The 17213-nt window shown below is 48.2% G+C and overlaps 1 protein-coding gene across 1 annotated transcript in view; it reads left to right on the top strand.

Annotated features, from left to right (window-relative positions):
- Positions 1-16698: 16698 nt before the first annotated feature.
- The window catches only part of TP53I11 (tumor protein p53 inducible protein 11), a 4662-nt gene continuing 4147 nt past the window's right edge, over positions 16699-17213 (top strand). Inside the window, exon 1 of the mRNA XM_009999586.1 lies at positions 16699-16712. Within this exon, the coding sequence (XP_009997888.1) occupies positions 16699-16712 (14 nt within the window). The remainder of the gene's footprint in view (positions 16713-17213) is intronic.

Here is a 17213-nt window from a genome sequence, read left to right as displayed (position 1 = left end):
GGAGCCGTGACTCCCTGCGAGGTGACGCGCAGATGGGTGCCCTGTCTGGGAGCTCTGTGGCAAGGGCTTTCTCCTGGCTGTCACTCCTCCCAACGGTCCCTTATAAATAACTTCTTTCCTGTTGGAAGGGCCTTTCCTTATTTTTTTCTTACCCAGTAAGAGTCCCAGGAGGACCCCCGTCCCCATGGGCTGGGAAGTCAGCCTGGATGGCTGAGCCGTGCCTGGGGCTGGGACGAGAGGGGCTGGTGTGGCCGTGCTTCCTTGGGATGCAGCCCTGCGGGTGTGCTGTGGAGCCCTGGCAGCAGGGAGGGCTTGGCCGTGGGGGACGGGGTGGTTCTTGGGCTGGGAACACAGGGAGAGAAATGGAGAGAGAGCTGTGATGCTGGAGCGGGCCGGGAAGGGACAGAGCTCCTGCCATCACAGGAAAGTGAGGTGAGCCTGCTCTCAGAGGGCTCTGCGTCCCTGCCTGGGCACTCCTGTGTCCCTGCGTGCAGAGATGTCTGCTTTGTGGGGCCTGGCTGTCCCTGCTGAGCAGCTGTGCTGCTCTGTCTAGAGCAACAGCAGCTCTTAGGCTTTCTAGGTGAGTACAGCTCCAACTGCCAACTGTGCTGAGGAAAAAGCTGTACCCTAGTCAGCACCTGCTCCTTGCCGTGCCCTGGCACTGCCTGGAGTTGGTGACAACTGAGAAGTGTCCCTGTTCTTCTTGCAGCTGCCTGAGAGGCAGGGCCAGAAAAGCCTGAGCTACAAGTGATTAATCAGGTACCATTTAATCTATCTTCTTGGTCTGCAGAGGCTGGGGGGTATAAATGCCAGCAGCAACCAAAGCCTTGTTGACAGGGCTACCACCAGTACAGCCGAGCCATGAGAAACGACAGAGTATGCAAGAGCCCTGGCTATTCTGGACTTGGCATAAATAACTTGCTCAATAACTCTGTCTGTACTAAAGCAGAGTCTGCTGAATAATGATGTGCAGGAGCTGGGGATGAGGAAAGTGGATTTTAAACAAGTAAGTAGTAGTTACCCTTCAGGCAGGGGAGTCCCCCGGGGAGGAAGTTTTCTTAGAAAGGTTTTGACGAGAACCAGAAATTAGAATAATCCTAACAGAATGAAGTTGCCTCAGCTAGCCCATACCATATCTCAGCTGGATTGCATATATACACTTGATGCATGCACGGGGGTCTATGAGGGGCACTGTGACCCTGCCATGTCCTGGTGCCCACAGCAGAGAGGGTCTGGGTATTGATGGTGGCTGGGAAAAGTGGGACTTGGTTGTTTTCAGATGTGTCCGTGTGTTTTTGTCCTTTGTCTGCTGTGCAGAGTGAGATCAAGGAAGCTCTTCTCCAGACAGTTTTGTCCCAGCCAGAAGGCTGAAGAGATGACGTCTGTCATATAGTCTCGAGGGAAATGTGTCCCTTCTGCTTGTGGGCTTGCAGCAAGGATGTATTGTAGAAAGAGGTGGTCAGAAGAGTGTCTCTGGAGACTTGCATTGGAGGGAGGGGTGTTGGGGGTGAGGGCTGTTAATATGTGGAGAATAAAGCACAGAGATATGATACCCTGAGGTTTTTTGTTTGGAGCTGCTTGGAGGCTGGGGCCTGATCCAAAAGGAAGTGTGTTTCTCTTGCTGTCAATGAGCATCGAGTGCTAAGTGTGCAAAATGCCCAGAGCACATCTGCTGCTGGTGTTCGCTTGTCCTGCAGCTCTCTGAAGGTCAAAGTGTTTAACAGAAAGGGCTGAGGCTGGGAGGAATCATTCCATGTGCAGGTACCAAGCATCCCTTTGAGCTGTTTGAATCATGTCTTGTTCAGTAAGTACCCAAATTTCTCATGAGAACTGCGAAATGCTTTTGCAACACAAACAGTATCACCCTTTGCTCCAGGCAGCGTGGGCTGCCACACTGCTGGGCTGCCTGGACAGGGGGTAATGGTTTTAAGCTGAAAAAAGAGCGATTTAGGTTAGAGGTCAGGCATAAATTCTTCAGTGTAAGGGTGGTGAAGCAGTGGGACAGGCTGCCCAGAGACGTTGTGGGGGCTCCATCCCTGGAAGTGCTCAAGGGCAGGTTGGATGGGGCTCTGAGCAGCCTGTTGTAGTGGGAGGTGCCCCTGCCCATGCAGGGGAGTTGGAACGCCATGATCTTTAAGGTCCCTTCCAACTCCAAAAATTCTGATTCTAAGTTCTGTGATTCTACCCAGGAGGCTGCACCTTGTTGTGGGTGGAGCTGGGGGCTTTTCTGAGCTGGCAAAAGTGAGAAGAGACCAACAGGACTATGAAGTGGGGGTGTCTGTCTTCCTAGCACTGTGTTTTTGGTTTCAAGTTCTCCCCTGGCACAGGAAAGAAAGCACATGTGCACCAGAAAGATGTTGAGATTGTTTATGTTCTGCCTCTGGCCTGGTGCCAAGGGGAATGACTTGGTGACCTTGGCACTATTGGGACTATATTATTTATAGAAAGGAGGTCTTCTGGGTTTTGTATTTTTGACGTAAGAATGTAAAAACAAGTCTCAGGAGGAAAGACTCAATGCTGGCCCCCAAGTACACTGGGACTTTCTCCAGACCAGGAAAAACAACACGTAAGACGTGACCAGGTGTTCCCTGTTCACATTGCTTCCTGCCTTCTCTTGGAAAATACAGCTTTGATTCTGCCCTGGAGATTGCAGGCTAGCACGAGTGCACTCTCATGTTTGAAGAGTTCTTATTCAAGATACTAAAAGATGTTCTTAAAGACAAGTCCAGCTATAACCAAAGACAGCCTGATGGTTCAGGCATGACGGGAAATGATCAACGACTCTCTGGCCTTCTCAAGTTTCTTCTTTGTGAAGCCCTTTGTCATCTGCAAGGGTTAATGTGTCTCAGTGTGTTTCACTGACCATCTGTGGTGCTGGTTAGTGTGACTGCCCCCAGACGACAGATGGAGAAAATGAGGCTCAGAGATGTGCAAGGTTTGTGTTGGATGACCGACCATGGAGGAGCCTGCACCAGCCCCACAACCCTGGCTTCCTGATAAAACCTGAGTGGCAGACTTCCCTCTTTGATTCACAATGTGTGTACATTTCCCACCATTATCCTGTGAGGGGGGTGTTTCAATTAGGTAAATCTGTAAATGTTTTTCTATGTGCTCTATATGCAAAATAGGAACTTACTGAGCTCATTTGTGTGTTGGTTTTCATGGGGAAGGCCTTGTCTGGCTGTACCCAACTCACTTACACCAGACCCTGTTTGGACCCACATTCTGTGCTTTACCCAGCTCATCTTACAGGGCCAAGCCAAGGACATAAACGGATGTCAAAGGCACAAAGTCTGTGAGAAAGCTCTAATCCAAATTTATACTGACCACCACTGTGGTTGTGGGAGAGGAGGGAGGCAAATCCTGTCACCAAAATAGGGAAGTGGTCAAAATGTTTGTAGCAGGGCTTTATGTTAATGTTGAGATGCTGCTGCTGATACTGGCAGTCACAAATTGTCTGCTCACTTTCTGAACCTATGGGGCCAAAACCAGAACCCTGAGCAGAGGGACTGGTAGCTGGCTCTGTTGTTGCTGGCCTTCCTAGAAGTTTTTGTTAAGAAATTCGAATTAAGATCATTTAAGTCAAAGACGCTGTGGAGAGCATGGGGAGAAAGAGGGTTAGAAACAAATCAAAGAGTGATTTGGTAGTCCAGTCTCCTGGGGAGTGGTATTAGCAGTATGAGTTTATGTAGCCAGAGATGTGCATGCAGAAGTGTCAGATAATATTGGCCACTGGCAGTCTAATTATTTGTTTGAAGGGATTCTGTGTTTTCTAGGGAGATTAGTGTATAGCCCCCCCCTTTGCAGCTGCCTGCTGCTGCATACAGGAGAGAAACCCCTCCTTTTCTTATTAAAATCAGGCAGCACTTGACTGCCAGCCCAGAGAGGCAGAGGAAGGCAGGTGCAGACAGAGCAGCACACAAAGACTTACAGCCCTCTTGATTTTAGCTGTATCCTGCCTTGGTTGAGAAAATAAACAGTTTAAGGCCATGTCAGCAGCCAAACAAGAAACCTACAGACAAAACCCACAAAGTCCTCAGGAAATGCGGTGGGTTACTGAGAGGGTGTTTGTGTCTGAGTGTGCACTCATTCAGTAACCCAGGAGGGCAGCAGAAGTGCTCTTTTGTCTTATGAGTGAAATACAAACCTCTGGTCTCGGGTTGTTTGTGGTCATGGAAAAGACTTGAGAAGCTTTTCCAGCTCACAGAGGTTATTTCAGGAATCCCACTGCCGAGCCCTAAGGTCTCTCCAGCCCTTGTTGGGCATTGCAGTGTTTTTGGGGCTCACAGCTGCACCTCCTGTAGGTGGTGATGGCTTTGACAAAGAGCAGGCAGCTTTCCCGAGGTCAGCCTGTACATTTTGTGCTTCCTAATGCATCTTCTTTACGGATGCCTTTAATTCAGCCTTCCTGGCTGTCTCACCCTGCCTTGCTATAGGCCATGTAAACCCATCTATGCAGCTGTTTTGATGTTTCCATAGCCCGTGTTGCTGCCAAGCTGTGAGGGATACATGGGCAATGTCTTAAGGACAGCTCAGGTGCAGGAACTCAGCTGTGCTATATGGGACCCTAAGAAAGGACCATGTTCTGGAAATGGAGGGCCATATTGCCAGTGGTAAAGGAGTTTCAGGAAGCAGGCTGTTCTCTTAGGAATCAAGGTATCTTAAAGATCCATGCTTTTAAGTCACTCTGAATTCTTCTGTTGGGCATTTAATTTTAGCTGCTTGGTATGTCATTCAGGGTGGATACTCAGTGTATTTCAAGGAGTTAGAAATGTGAACTGCCTTCTTGCAGAGGGGAGAGGTAAACTCAAAAACTGCAATACTGAGTCCAAACAAGCCAGGTGGTATTTGCTTTTCACTAAAATCTTCGTTGTGGCCCAGGAAAAAACACTTACTGTAGAAGCAGGCTAATAGCAATAAAGAGCTCCCAAACATTGCTTCACAGAATATGGAAATCTGCCAGGAGTCAAAGGCTGTATGAAGGATTGAAGAATTTAAACCATCTGTCTGCGTGTTCCCAGGTTGTTTTCGTGGTAAGTGCCTTTAATACCAGCATTGCTGGTGGAGTCTCTGGAATTGCTGGCCATGGATCTGGCATTCATCTGAACAGCAGACACCTTAAGTGCATCCTCTCACCCTCCTCCCCCATTGCACTGCCCAGTGCAACCGTTTGCTCATTACAGGGTTTGAATGTGTTCTTGCCTTGTCTGCTGGCAAAAACCCAGCTACTGTGCATCACGAGTTCAACACATCCCTTCTGTCAGCTGTGTCAATATACATGGTTCAAATCTCTGGACAAGTGGGATGCATCGAGGGTTGAAGGATGGAGGAATAATGAGGCATTTGAACTCATCTCCTCCAGCCAGTTTATTCCCTGCTCTACATCTCTATGTCAACTAAGTGCCTTCCGTTGGCACTTGCAAAGAAAATAGGAGGACTGGCCTTCTATCCCCAGAGTCACTGCTGCATGGGAGTGACATCACAGGTAAGGTGATAGAGAGGGTGTTGACTAAAACTTGACACTTCATGTCATGAGTTCTTTTAAGCAGGATGCTGCTGTATACTTGCTGATAGAGATGTATATACACACACATACCCAACAGCAAAGCACTAAGTGTGTGTGAGCATACAACATACTGCTGTTGTATGATGCTGATATTACTGGGGCTTGCTGCCTTCAAGTATCTGAGACTTAAAATTGTAGAAGCACCAGGAAGTGAAGGTCCTTAAATAACCCTTGATAGCAGTGATGAGACATCTGGCAACTCAGTGTTTTCCATGGTTAATTGAGACCCTGATTTGTCAGTGCTGGTGCCAGTAGCACTTGGCTTTTTGGTTGTCCCTTGTCTCTTCCTCGCTGGGTGCAGCAGTAAACCAAAAGTAGGGAGTCAGTGTGTAATTTGGCAAGGAGAAGGACTAGTCCATAGTATCTTCATCCTTTCTTTCCTAAGGCTTCTCTTGCATGTGCCAGGTGAAATGGAGATAGACTTCCTTGAATGTGGCACTCTCCATTTTTCTCAGATATCTCCCATCACCAAGGCTATTGATGTCACACACTGGCATCCACCTCTCTGACTTCTCTCTGATATAAAAAGAGAAATCTTGCTTTAGTCCCTTAGGTTAATATCTGTCCTTGTTGGCTGTGACCGGTAAGAGCAAGTCTACTTAGGACATAGCTTCTCTGTGCCCAGCAGAAGAGAAGGGAACCCCTTTCCTTGCAGTTTGTTGTCTAGCTTTTTTATAATCCTAAAGTGTGAGTCCACGCTTGAGACTGACACAGTGTTTGCCTAGGATCGGGCAGTGAAAAGTTAGCTGAAAGGATCAATAATTTGTCTTGCCCATCCAAGCAATCAAACACCTGGTCTCACTTGTCTCCTAGGCTCCTCCTGTGGTCTATGGGAAGAGGTAAGCCATTGTAGGAGATGATGCATCCTTCCTAAAATAGGCATCCCTGGGTTATGTCTCACCCTGCCTGTTTCCCAGGGAGCCGAAAAGAGGGAGGTGAGGAGAGTTGTAGGTTGATGCTTATTAGACACTTCTGAGCCTCACTCTCTGCATCTCTGCACTGGGGACAGACTGTGTCTGTAAGCGACCCATGCAGTATGCATGGATCATAGAATGGTTCAGGTCGGAAGGGACCTTTAAAGATCATTTAGTCCAACCTTTCCTCCTGTGAGAAGGAACATCTTCAACTAGATGAGGTTGCTCATACACTGGCCTGTTGTGGAACCTGGGAAACCTCTCACGCAGCAGAGGCATTGTCTTTTTTAATATTCTTTACATTATTGCCCTTTTTTGATGAAAGGTTTCTGAAGGGTACTTGTGTGATGAATACCCATTGCTGATAATGCACATCATGAAATCCAAGAGGAAGTCTGAGATTAAATGTCACGCATTTCACAGTCAGGGAATTCAAAGAACCTTGTTGATCTGTGCATAATTAGGAGTTGACAGCTCATGCATAAACAAACACGCACACATACACATACACGCGTGCATGCACAGTCTTTTCCCCTGAATTAACAGCAAATAAAAGCAAAGTCAGATTTCTCTCAGGTCCTGGGGATGTGTGGGTGGGTGTAGCATCAATGGGGAAAGCCTGGGGGTTCTTCAGGGCTGTTTGACTTGAGAACCACACTGGCAAAAGCAATTGCTTCTTGGTAGTATGGTGGGCTCCCCTCCACCTGTGTGGCACTTCACTGAGCATGTGTTTACCCATATGGGTTTAATCTGACCAGGAGAATCTTGTGGGAGCTTCTGGTGTCTGCAAAGGTGGTACTGATGTGGGGTTCACCCTGAGGTTTCCACAGTGCTGTCTCCTACTAGTGGGGAATGAAGACAGACAGACAAAAATATTGATATTATGCCGAACTGGTCATTACTTAGGTCAAGAAGGACATTTCTGCCTCTGACACATCGTGTGTAATTAACTAAGTGCTGCACTGGAGTCCGTAGCCTTCCTCAGCAGCCAGGTGTCACAGCAGGCTGTCAGCACTGGTGGGGAGCAGCCTGGGCAGTTGCCTTTGAAGTGCTGGAGCTGCTGAGTGTAAGCCATATGATCCAGGGTGGTATCTTTATTTTCATGTACAACTGGGAAAACGGAGGTGGGAGAGGTTAAATAATCCAGTCTTGGTTGCATGGAGGGGCAGCAGCACTGCCAAACCTATCATCTAGTATCGTGGCTTTCAGGCTTGCTGTTCTGTATGCTGGACTGTAATCCTGGTCCTGAGAACAGCTGGTTTTACCTCCCAGTGCTGTGCTGCAGGAGGGAGCGATACTTGTGCCTCCTCACTCTTCTGGGGGATGCTGTAGTTCTGGGGGATGCTGTAGTTCTGGGGAATGCTGTAGTTCTGGGGGATGCTGTAGTTCTGGGGAATGCTGTAGTTCTGGGGGATGCTGCAGGTGCTCCACAGATGTCTCTCTGTGCACCATGCACTGCCCCGCTAGTGGCTTGCTAGGAATTTCTTTTGAGGCAGCTCTCCACTGACTTGTGAATGAGCAGAGCCTGTGCTAGCCCTGTCAGCAGCTACTTAGAAGTTTCCCACTTTGAAATCTGTCCTTCTAGCTCCTGTTTGCCCAACATGGGGAATTTCGCACCTAACATTTTTAGCATTAACCTGTTGCTATAGAAACTGCTAAGATGTCAGAGGGAGATTTTTGCCAGTTGGGGATAGGCTATCAAATAGTTGAGGCATGTGTTTTGTTGGGAGGCCTTCTCTATCATGTTTTGCTAAGCAAACTCCCCAGCCTGTCTGCATGTCTGTGCTTACTTTGAGCCTAAGTAGCCACAAGGGAGTGATAAATGTGGAATTGTAATTGCATGCAAATGAGCAGGGTTTAATATTGGCAACTAGTTTAGGGAGGACCAAGCTGCAGTCATGGGTTCAAGTGCTATGTAGTTCAGGGCTAAGAGATGAAGGGCAGTATCAGTCTCTAGGACAGTATGGTTAACCTAGAAGCAGGAGTCAGGGCTCTTACTGACTTCTCCCAGCAGGGAGTCTGGGATGAACTGCTCCCTGTGGCTCCTGTGTCCCCTGAGACTTGAAATATAGGTGAATACCAAAAGCCTCATCTGGTCTAGCAGCCTGAATTGTCTTTATTAACCAGTCTCAAGGGATCATCACTGTGTAGTGGGACCCAAAGAAAGTCCACACAAATTAGCTGTATCTTTTATTTGTATATTTATAGTAAAATAATATATAAGTGATTTATTAGTATATAATTTATAATTAGTTATATGTATCTATATACATAATACGCTCTTACGGGATCTGGGTGTGACCATGTAGTATGGAAAATGTTCTATAACATAGGGTTGGTGACAACCCAGCTGTTGGCTGGTGGCAACTCAAGTCATTTCATGCCACATCTGTTATTGCTTGCACAAGAGGCATGAGTCCTGCCAGTGTCTGGGTGCCTGGGATGCGGGAAATGTCCTAGCTAGACCAAAAGGCAATCTCCCTGTTTAATGCAAATGTATTCGTCTGCCCTTTTTTCCCCTCTTTGTGTGTGCCTAGACTGCACATCTGGTCAATCATGACAGACTACGGGAGAAGAGGAACCCTTTGTTTTTTACAAAAATGGAAGGAAAAGATCTGATGGTTCTGGGGCATCCTGCAGCTGTTGTTCTCAGGCTGGGGCTGCAAATTCAGGTGTCAGGAACCCTTTTGGGGTGCTGGATTGACACAGCCTTAATAAGTTTCTTCTTCCGTTTCACGGCTGTAGATGCAGTTTACAAATGGTGATAGTTGCATTGTGCTGGGTAAGTTACTGGGTTACAGATAAAGAAACAATGTTGCTGGAGACGGAGTTCATACTCTTTAGAGGGAGTGTATCAATAATGTCTTTGAAATCACTGCTGCAGTATTCAGAGGGCTGTTGTGCTTGTGCGTGGCTGAGGGGACCAGATCTCCCCAGTCATAATTGCTTACATTTTCCCTTTGTGTTCTGGAAAGAGATGGAGCTAGAGGATTGTTGAGAATAAAAGGCATCAGATTCCTGGAGGGTTCTGTGAGTGAAAATTGGCAAGTGTCTGGAGGCACAGTGGAAAGAAAACCTGGGGAGGTTTGAGGTTATAGTGGGGAGAGGTGCCAAGAAGCTTTGTTTTATTGTGATCATCCAGTATTCAGTGGTGTTGTGGGCACACGGCCTGTGTCTGGTCTCCTCCCTGGTCCCTGGGTTACTTTCCATGGAGTTTCTCTGAGCCTGTGTCATTCCTCAGATGTGAGGCATGGGCAATGAATCAAAGAATCATAGAATGGTTTGGGTTGGAAGATACCTTAAAGATCACCTAGATCCAGGCAGGGACACCTCTCACTAAAGCAGCACAGAGTTGCATCAGATTTTCTGTAAAACTAACCTTTATTATCATCCTGTTTGATTGAAGGGCTCTTTTGACTTTTTAAAGTTGCCCTTTTCCAGTAGCAGGAGTTTATTTGGGTTTTTTTGGTGTTGTGAGAGTTTCTTTGTGTATGTGTGTGTGTGTATGTGTGCATATGGGTTTTATTTTTCCTTCTAATGTTTCCCTGAAGAAATCATCTGCAGGACAGATGGCCCACTAAGCTGTCTCCCAGAAACACCTGTCCAAGGCAGCTGGGAAATGAAAGAGGAAATCTCCTCTTTAAACGCCCTTAAATTAAAAACAGCACCCAATCCCAATACATCTTAGTTCCCTCTCTCTCTGTCCTCTCTGCCCCCTGGAAAAGTTTACAGCCTGGTGGTGTGGGTGAGGGGCTGAGTGCTGGCTGTGGGTGGAGGCTGGGATGCAGCTGTCCCAGCTGTGGGGGAGAGCCAGGGCAGGTTTGGGGTGATGGTGGTCAGCTGGGCTGAGAGCCTCAGCAGTGGGAAGGAGGATGGTGATGGGGATGGATTCATCTGTGGATAACACAAGTGGGAGTTGCTGAAGCAGCAGATTGTACCTTGCATCCTTGGTGTTTGAGGAGCAGCTGGAAGGCTCCTGCTCACCACGGAGGTGTGTCTGCAGGTGGTTAGCAGGCTGGCAGGAGTGTGGTCGCTGGGTTTAATTATAGCTCCTGTCTGAGAAACTAGAAGAGCAACAGGGCTTTTAAGTCTCGTTCTGGGGAAACTGAGCAAGCACTTCACAGCTTTTGATTGCTGTAGAACACATCCTGTGACATAGGAAAAAACTTTCCTGTGCACCCTGCAAAAGTAAACTTAAAACCTATGGGCAGTAATACCCTTGAGCTGGGCCATACCTCCCAGAGGGTATTGCTTGGCCCCTGATAATGGTGATTCTGGGGGCAGGGTGTTTTTATGGCCACAGAGAGCTTGCAGGCAGGTATCACAGCACCTGAAGGTACTGAGGAGCTGGGCTACAGGAGAGTCTGTGAGGAGGGTGCAGAGGGTGAGCCTGCCCAGGGGATGCAGCCCCAAAGCAGACAGAGGAGAGAGTTCAAGATATGCTCCGCCAGGCTGAACAGGCTTTGGATGTCCTTTGCTGTCTGCAGTGGCAACTGGGTGAGTAACACAAATTAATTCTTACCTCCCTGGCAGGTTGTCCTCTGCTGAGCAGTGATGCCCAGGTGCCACCAGTGGTGGTGGCCACACCCCTTGCAGTCCCTTTCCCTGGTGGTTGCTGGAGCTGCATCAGGCACCAGGGCCAGCTCAGCACCACTCACAAACTGCAGTGAGGGGCATCCAGCTGTGTCTGACCATGGGGCATGTCTAACCTGCAGGGTGAGCTTTGGAGGGCCTGAGCTGACTCTGTGCATCACAGCTGGTTTGGGTTTTGAGGTTCCCTCTGGCTTGCCTGGATGAAATGATCTGGAGGCACTCAGTGAAGGTGCCTTTTCACCAAGGGAGTTTGTGTTTTCATCATGTGTAGGGGCTGCAGATGTACTGTTCAGGTTTGTGGGTTTTTTTCTGGGGTGGACCCTGTGTCTGTTGGAGTTGCTTAAGGCAGCAACAGGGCTGTGACAGAGCTGGGAGTGAACCTCTGGCAAGAGATGTTTCCTGCTGGTGTTGCAAAGAGCCTTCTGTACTGAAAGGGATGTGGGAAGGGACCCCCATGTACCTGGCTTGTTACAGATGAGAAATCTGCAGTATCCCTGTTGCTTAGCTGTACAGACTGTGCCAGACTGAGCAGGAGCAATAGCCACCTTATGCTGCTGTGGTGGTTTAGTGCTAATTGTTTTTACTGCCTGGGCATTGGGTTATTTTTGGCTTGAGCAAGTTTCATTCCCTGCAGGTCTTTCAGACTTCCTGACCTGCAGAAACTGCTTTGGGGAGAGTATATCTTCCATATGGTGTAGAATTTATGCCCCTCATTCAGGGCATGGGTGGCAGTGTATTTCTCCCAGCAAAAAAATGCAAATTATTCTGTTGTTGTTTTAAGATGTGTTGCTAGCCCACAGCATGTAAAGCCATGTGCTGCAGCTGGCGTGGAAGAAATCCACTGGGACATGATGCTAGTTATGTGCTGCCACAACTGGCTGGTGGCTGACAGAGCCTAATTGTCTAGATTTCTGTTCTGGATAGAAATCAAGGCAGGGAGCTGGTTCAATCACTTTGGCATTGAATTGTGCAGTTGCAGAAGTACAGCATGGAGTTAGCTGTACCTTGGTAGTTACATGTGGAGTTCTGAGTTGGGATCTGCTCCATCATGAGTTTCCTGGGGAAACTTGTATTAGGCTGTTTAAATAGGATCCCCAAAGGTGCTCTAAGGCTTTCAGGTGTGTTGTTGGGTTAGACACAGGGGATTTGCCTTGTTCCCCAGGATTTCAGAGTCTTGAAGTGTCTGAGGTTGTTTGCCAAGAGATTTTCTCCATGTAGAAGTGAGCAGACTGAGCCTTCATAAGTGGGGGGAAAACAGGACTCTTACAGGCCATTCAGTTAGCCAAGAGCCTAAGGCTTGCAAGAACCAAGGTTCTTAGTACATCTGTGGGTCCTGTCCTTAAACTCCGGGCGTTTCCAAAGTGAGGAAGTCATCTGTCCTGAAGGTGCAGGGCTGCAGTAAGGTGAGATTGTGAAGCACCAAGATCATGAGCCTTGCAGATAAGAAGAAGGAAAAGATGGCTGTCTGGTGGAAAATAGTATATGGAAAGTTATCTTTCCCTTTTTTTCTCATCTTGCTCTTGTATGACTGCCCTGCCCTGTGCACACACCACCTCTCTTCTTTGCGCTGCCCATATGTTTGAGCCCAGGACTTCTTGCTGTCACTGGAGCCAAGTCGGTATGGGGTCCAGAGCAGCTGCTCTGTCCTTGAGGCACTGTCCTCTGTCAAAGAGACAGGACCACCAGAGCCTGGGGAAACAGCATAAGAGCTGGATAAATGTGTTATGGCTGCTGGGGCCTTTCAAGAGGAATGCTGTGGGCATCAGCCCAGCTGTGAGAGCTGGGCACTGTGCAGCTGCTGTGCTGGGTGCCCCATTCATGTGCAAGACCCCCTTGTGCTGCTGCAGCACTAGAGAACTCTCCTGGGCTTTGCCAGGGTGCTCCCAGAGGAACTCCAGTATTGTAAACAGACAGTGCTGCTGCTTCAGACCTACTAGAGGTCCTCAACCTGTGGTCCATGAGAGATGCTTAGGCATGGCAAGTGCCTAGCTAGGCTATTACAAAGGACATACATCCAATGCACCTTCTCAGTTAGCTCTTAGGCATAACAACTCAAAGTGGGCTCAAGATGTTGAGTTGTCTGAGTTGTATTGACTTGGGAAATCTAAAACAGGCTAGCAAGAGTCCCTGGCCTGAATATGATAGAGCTGAACAAACTTGTGGCCAGCCTAAATGTTTCATTCATTATCCTGGCCTGGACTCCAGTTCATTTTCTCTTCCTATGCTTGCAGATTGGAAGTGCCCTCAAGCCCTTGGAGTGAGAGGTACTACCTCTTTAATTGGAGCAGCACTACTTTTTCTGGAGAAAGGCTGCATTGTGGATGGTGGTGCCACTGAAAAAATCTGTCCAGCTAAACAATAGGCAGCAGCTCTGTCCCCAGGGCCCCCTGGGGTGCCTGGTCCTCCCAGGCAGGCAGGACAGCACCCGTCAGCTGATCAGCAGCTGCTTGCTGAAGCTGAAGGCAGTCAATTTCAGGTGCTTGTGGGAGCAGGGTCTGGTTCCCCCCATGCACTTTGCGTGATGATGGGTGCTCAGCTCTGTCTGCCGCAGCATTGTTGTGTGTGTGGTTGAGTCTCCCCTCTCCTGTGCTGCAGAGCTGCTCTTCTCTCCAGACACTGGGAGGGAAGCAGAGATGGCGGGGGAAGAGCTGTGGAGGTGGGGAGAGATTGAGCTATCATTAGTGTGGCACCAGTGAGGTTTCTTTGCACCACGAAGCAGTAGCTATTGAAATTTGAGTGCAGTATGCTGAACAGCTCAGCAAGGGAACAGATGCTGAAAGGAGCCTGCAAAAAGGATTTTGGAGGAAACAACCCTTCTTTCAACTGTCCACAGGCAGAGCTGTGGTGGGGAGTGGGAATTGCCTTTTTATGGTGATTGATCTGCACAGCCCCTGGGATGCTCAGAAAGCAGATTAAGGAGAAAATAATCACAGGAGAAGGAGGAGGTGGAGGTTCCCCTTTGAAATGCACGAGCTAATAGAAAACATCCCTCTGAATTGTCAGTGTGTCAGGTTACATTAATGTAAGTATAATGTTTTCAAATCTTCAGCTTCTTCTCCTGAATGTCATTGAATTAGTGTTAATGCATTTGTTAGCTCATTATTCAATAATATTCAATATTCCTTAGACTGGCTCTTTCTCTGGAAGATGGGGATATTGAGACATGGGACTGGCTGCTGGGCCATGCTGTAGCTGTGCTTAATGTGGTTGGAGTGTGGTTTTATGTACCAGAATGGCCTTTGGTGATTGTTTTATTGGTACTTATGTCTGGCCTACATTGTATCAGCTCTTGGTCAGTGATTTACCAGAAATTAGTGGAATTCTTAATGGGAGAATAGTGCTAATGATGATGTGGATGAATTTCCATCAACTCCTGGCCTGAAAGCAACTGGCGAGACAACTGATGAAGGCAAATTTTGATCTTTTGGCCTGCAGTCAGAGTTGCAAAACTGTCTCTGTAATCATCAGGCTGTTTGTTGCTGTCTTCATCAGTGAGTCATGGAGTCTCCCTTTCAGCCCCAGCACCATCCTTTGCTTCTTGCCCTCAGGAGAGATTCTCTAGATCTGAAGATGTCTTCTCATCCTGCTTTTTTCCCTGTTTCTTTCTGTTCCCTCCTGCCCCTTCTCTCTTTTCTCTCTATTCATTTTTATTTCTCTTTTTTCCCATGGTTTTCCCATCCTATCTTCCGTTCTCCTGCCATTTCTGACTATGATGACAGAGTAGGAGATGTGAACAGCAGGCTTTCCCTAGCAAGTAACCAAGAGGCATCCAGAGGTGCTGGCTGATGTGGCCAGCACACTCAGCACCCCAGGTCCTTTCAAGACCAGCAAGACTTGGGTCTCTCATCCCTGGGAAGGGCTTTGATGACCTAGGTCCAGTAGGATGCTGCTGCTCAGGTCCTCTGCCAGACTTTCCCTTCGACTAGCAAGTCTTTGTGAAAGACTTTGCTTTGCTCCCCACCAAAGTGTGCACGGCAGGAAGAGTGGCCAAATAGGTATCTAGCTCCTTCACAGGGCTGTGAGGGTCCTCCTGACAGTGTGGCATACCTGGGGCACTGTGCACCAGCCCTTTGTTCAGGGCTGTCCTCCCTGTGTCCCATTAGCTGTGCTGGGCCAAGGGAAGGTTGAGAGGAGGCCTCAGAATAGTCCTGAGGCTCAGTGTAAGAGAGAGGAGGTGTTGCTTCAGGGTACAGCTGCATAGTTTTGATCAGAAAATCTTGGACTAGAAATCCCACAGCAACAGTTCTCTGGTTTCAGTGGCAGTGCAGTTTTGGGAGGAAAGCACTCAACATCCAAGCTGCTGAGTCTGGGTCTGCCAGGAGCAGAAGGGACTTTAGAAACTGGAGTAAAAGGAATTAAAAAGAGGTCAAGGTTTTCTTTTTGATACATCACTCTGGCTTTGGGGTGGATTTTGTGTGCAGGTTATCTAGATTTGAGTACATAAAAGTTACTGTGGCAATTTGGGTCAGTGAACTCCAGATAAGCTGAATCTTCCAAACTTTCCTACTATCAGCTACCTTTTGAGCTTTTTACCTTGTGCTTGAGTGTAGGCATGAGTACATAGATTCCAACTTCCTCCTGAGCAGTTGTTTTCCATTGTTCCACTTCCAAAGTATTTCTAGATGCTGGCTGCTGCATCTGGCTCTGTGCTGCCTGTTCAGGAACCTGGCTCAGTTATTCAGTAGAATAAGAACCAAACAAAATCTCCTGCAAGTCCAAAAGAAACACCTGCAAAGCCCTGGATTGCTGTACTGGCTCACTGCAGAATGTTTTGCCTGTGGTCTGCTGAAAGGGTCTTTTAAAACCCTTGACCATGGGATTCAGCCTTTGCACTGTCCCAGTGAGACCTCTTTGCTTTCCCTTGTAGCAAGAGTTGGTGCTGGGCACTTGCAGACTTGACTGTCTGCTCTTGCCTGGACAAACAGGGAAGGGTTTTCCTGCGAGAGGAAAATCCTCCACAAGGAAGTGGGACAACACTTGCATGGACAGTGCCAAAATAACCAGCACCTCATTTCATTTGCTCCCCAGAGACTTGAGGATTCTTCAGACGTGGGCATAAACTGTCTCCTCCTGGGGCAGCTGTGGGCAGGCTGGGCTGCAGCCCAGGGCTGCTGGTGCCTGAGCCCTGCACTCATCTGTGCTGGATTGGTTGGGCCTGGTGCCTGTGGGGATTTGTCTGTGTTTGTCTCTGGGAGGGTGAAGTGGCAGAGAGAAAAATGTGTTCGTGTTCAGCTGGGCCGAGATGAAATTAAGACACACTGGAATAGAAGACTTTAGGAATGGAGGGTTTCCAAGGTTTTGTGATTGCAGGATGATAATAGAGTGATTTCGTGGGACTCTTGACAGCTCTGCCTTTATACCTCCATGCCAAGGTAGAAGTTACGTCTTCCACTGTAGTTTCTGTCAGTTAACTTTGTTTTGTTCTTACCCCAGACAGATAATATTTGTACTTTCTGCTTGCTGTCATCTTCTGAATCCTAGAAAGCAATGTATCCTCAAGGAAAGTCTGACCTCTGGCTTCTTGTTGTTCTGGGGCTGATATGCTCTGGCACAACAGGGAGCCTGCAGCATCTAGGGGGTGGAGGAACAAATAAGTACGTGAGACTTGAGTGGTATTCGGCTGAAATGGCAGCTAAAGGGTATGATGTATGGCATGGAGAAAGACAAAAGGCAAAGCATCACTTAATGATTTTAATTCCTCTAATCTGGGAAGCATTTAATTTGCCTACTCTGGGAAACAGCGAAGAGTTACCTTGAGCATTGCCTCATGCTGGGATAGGGCTAGACTATGGTTGTAGGTCCAAAGCATGTATAGCTAAATGCTCATGGTAAAGTCACACTGCTCTGATTTTTTTTTTTCTTTTCTTCTCCCCTCTGACAGATCCTGGTGACTATAGGATCACCCTGAGATGAGCCACCCATAGCCAGCCCCAGTGCCAGGGCTCGCTGCCCCAGGACAATGAGGAGCCATCTGCCAGCCTAACAGGAAGATTTTGTGGCAGCACTTCTTTCTTCCCAAACCTCCTGGAATTTCATGTGACAGCAGAGCCACTTTCTGTGCCCCCCTGGCACCACCTGGCAGCCAGGGGCTCGGTGGGGGAGGGCCAGCACCATGGCAGCCAAGCAGCCCCCGCCGCCGG

This window comes from Chaetura pelagica, unplaced genomic scaffold (genome assembly GCF_000747805.2).
Source record: "Chaetura pelagica isolate M959 unplaced genomic scaffold, ChaPel_1.0 scaffold55, whole genome shotgun sequence".
NCBI classification, from domain to species: Eukaryota; Metazoa; Chordata; class Aves; order Apodiformes; family Apodidae; genus Chaetura; species Chaetura pelagica.
This window is presented reverse-complemented; position numbering and strand designations above follow the sequence as displayed.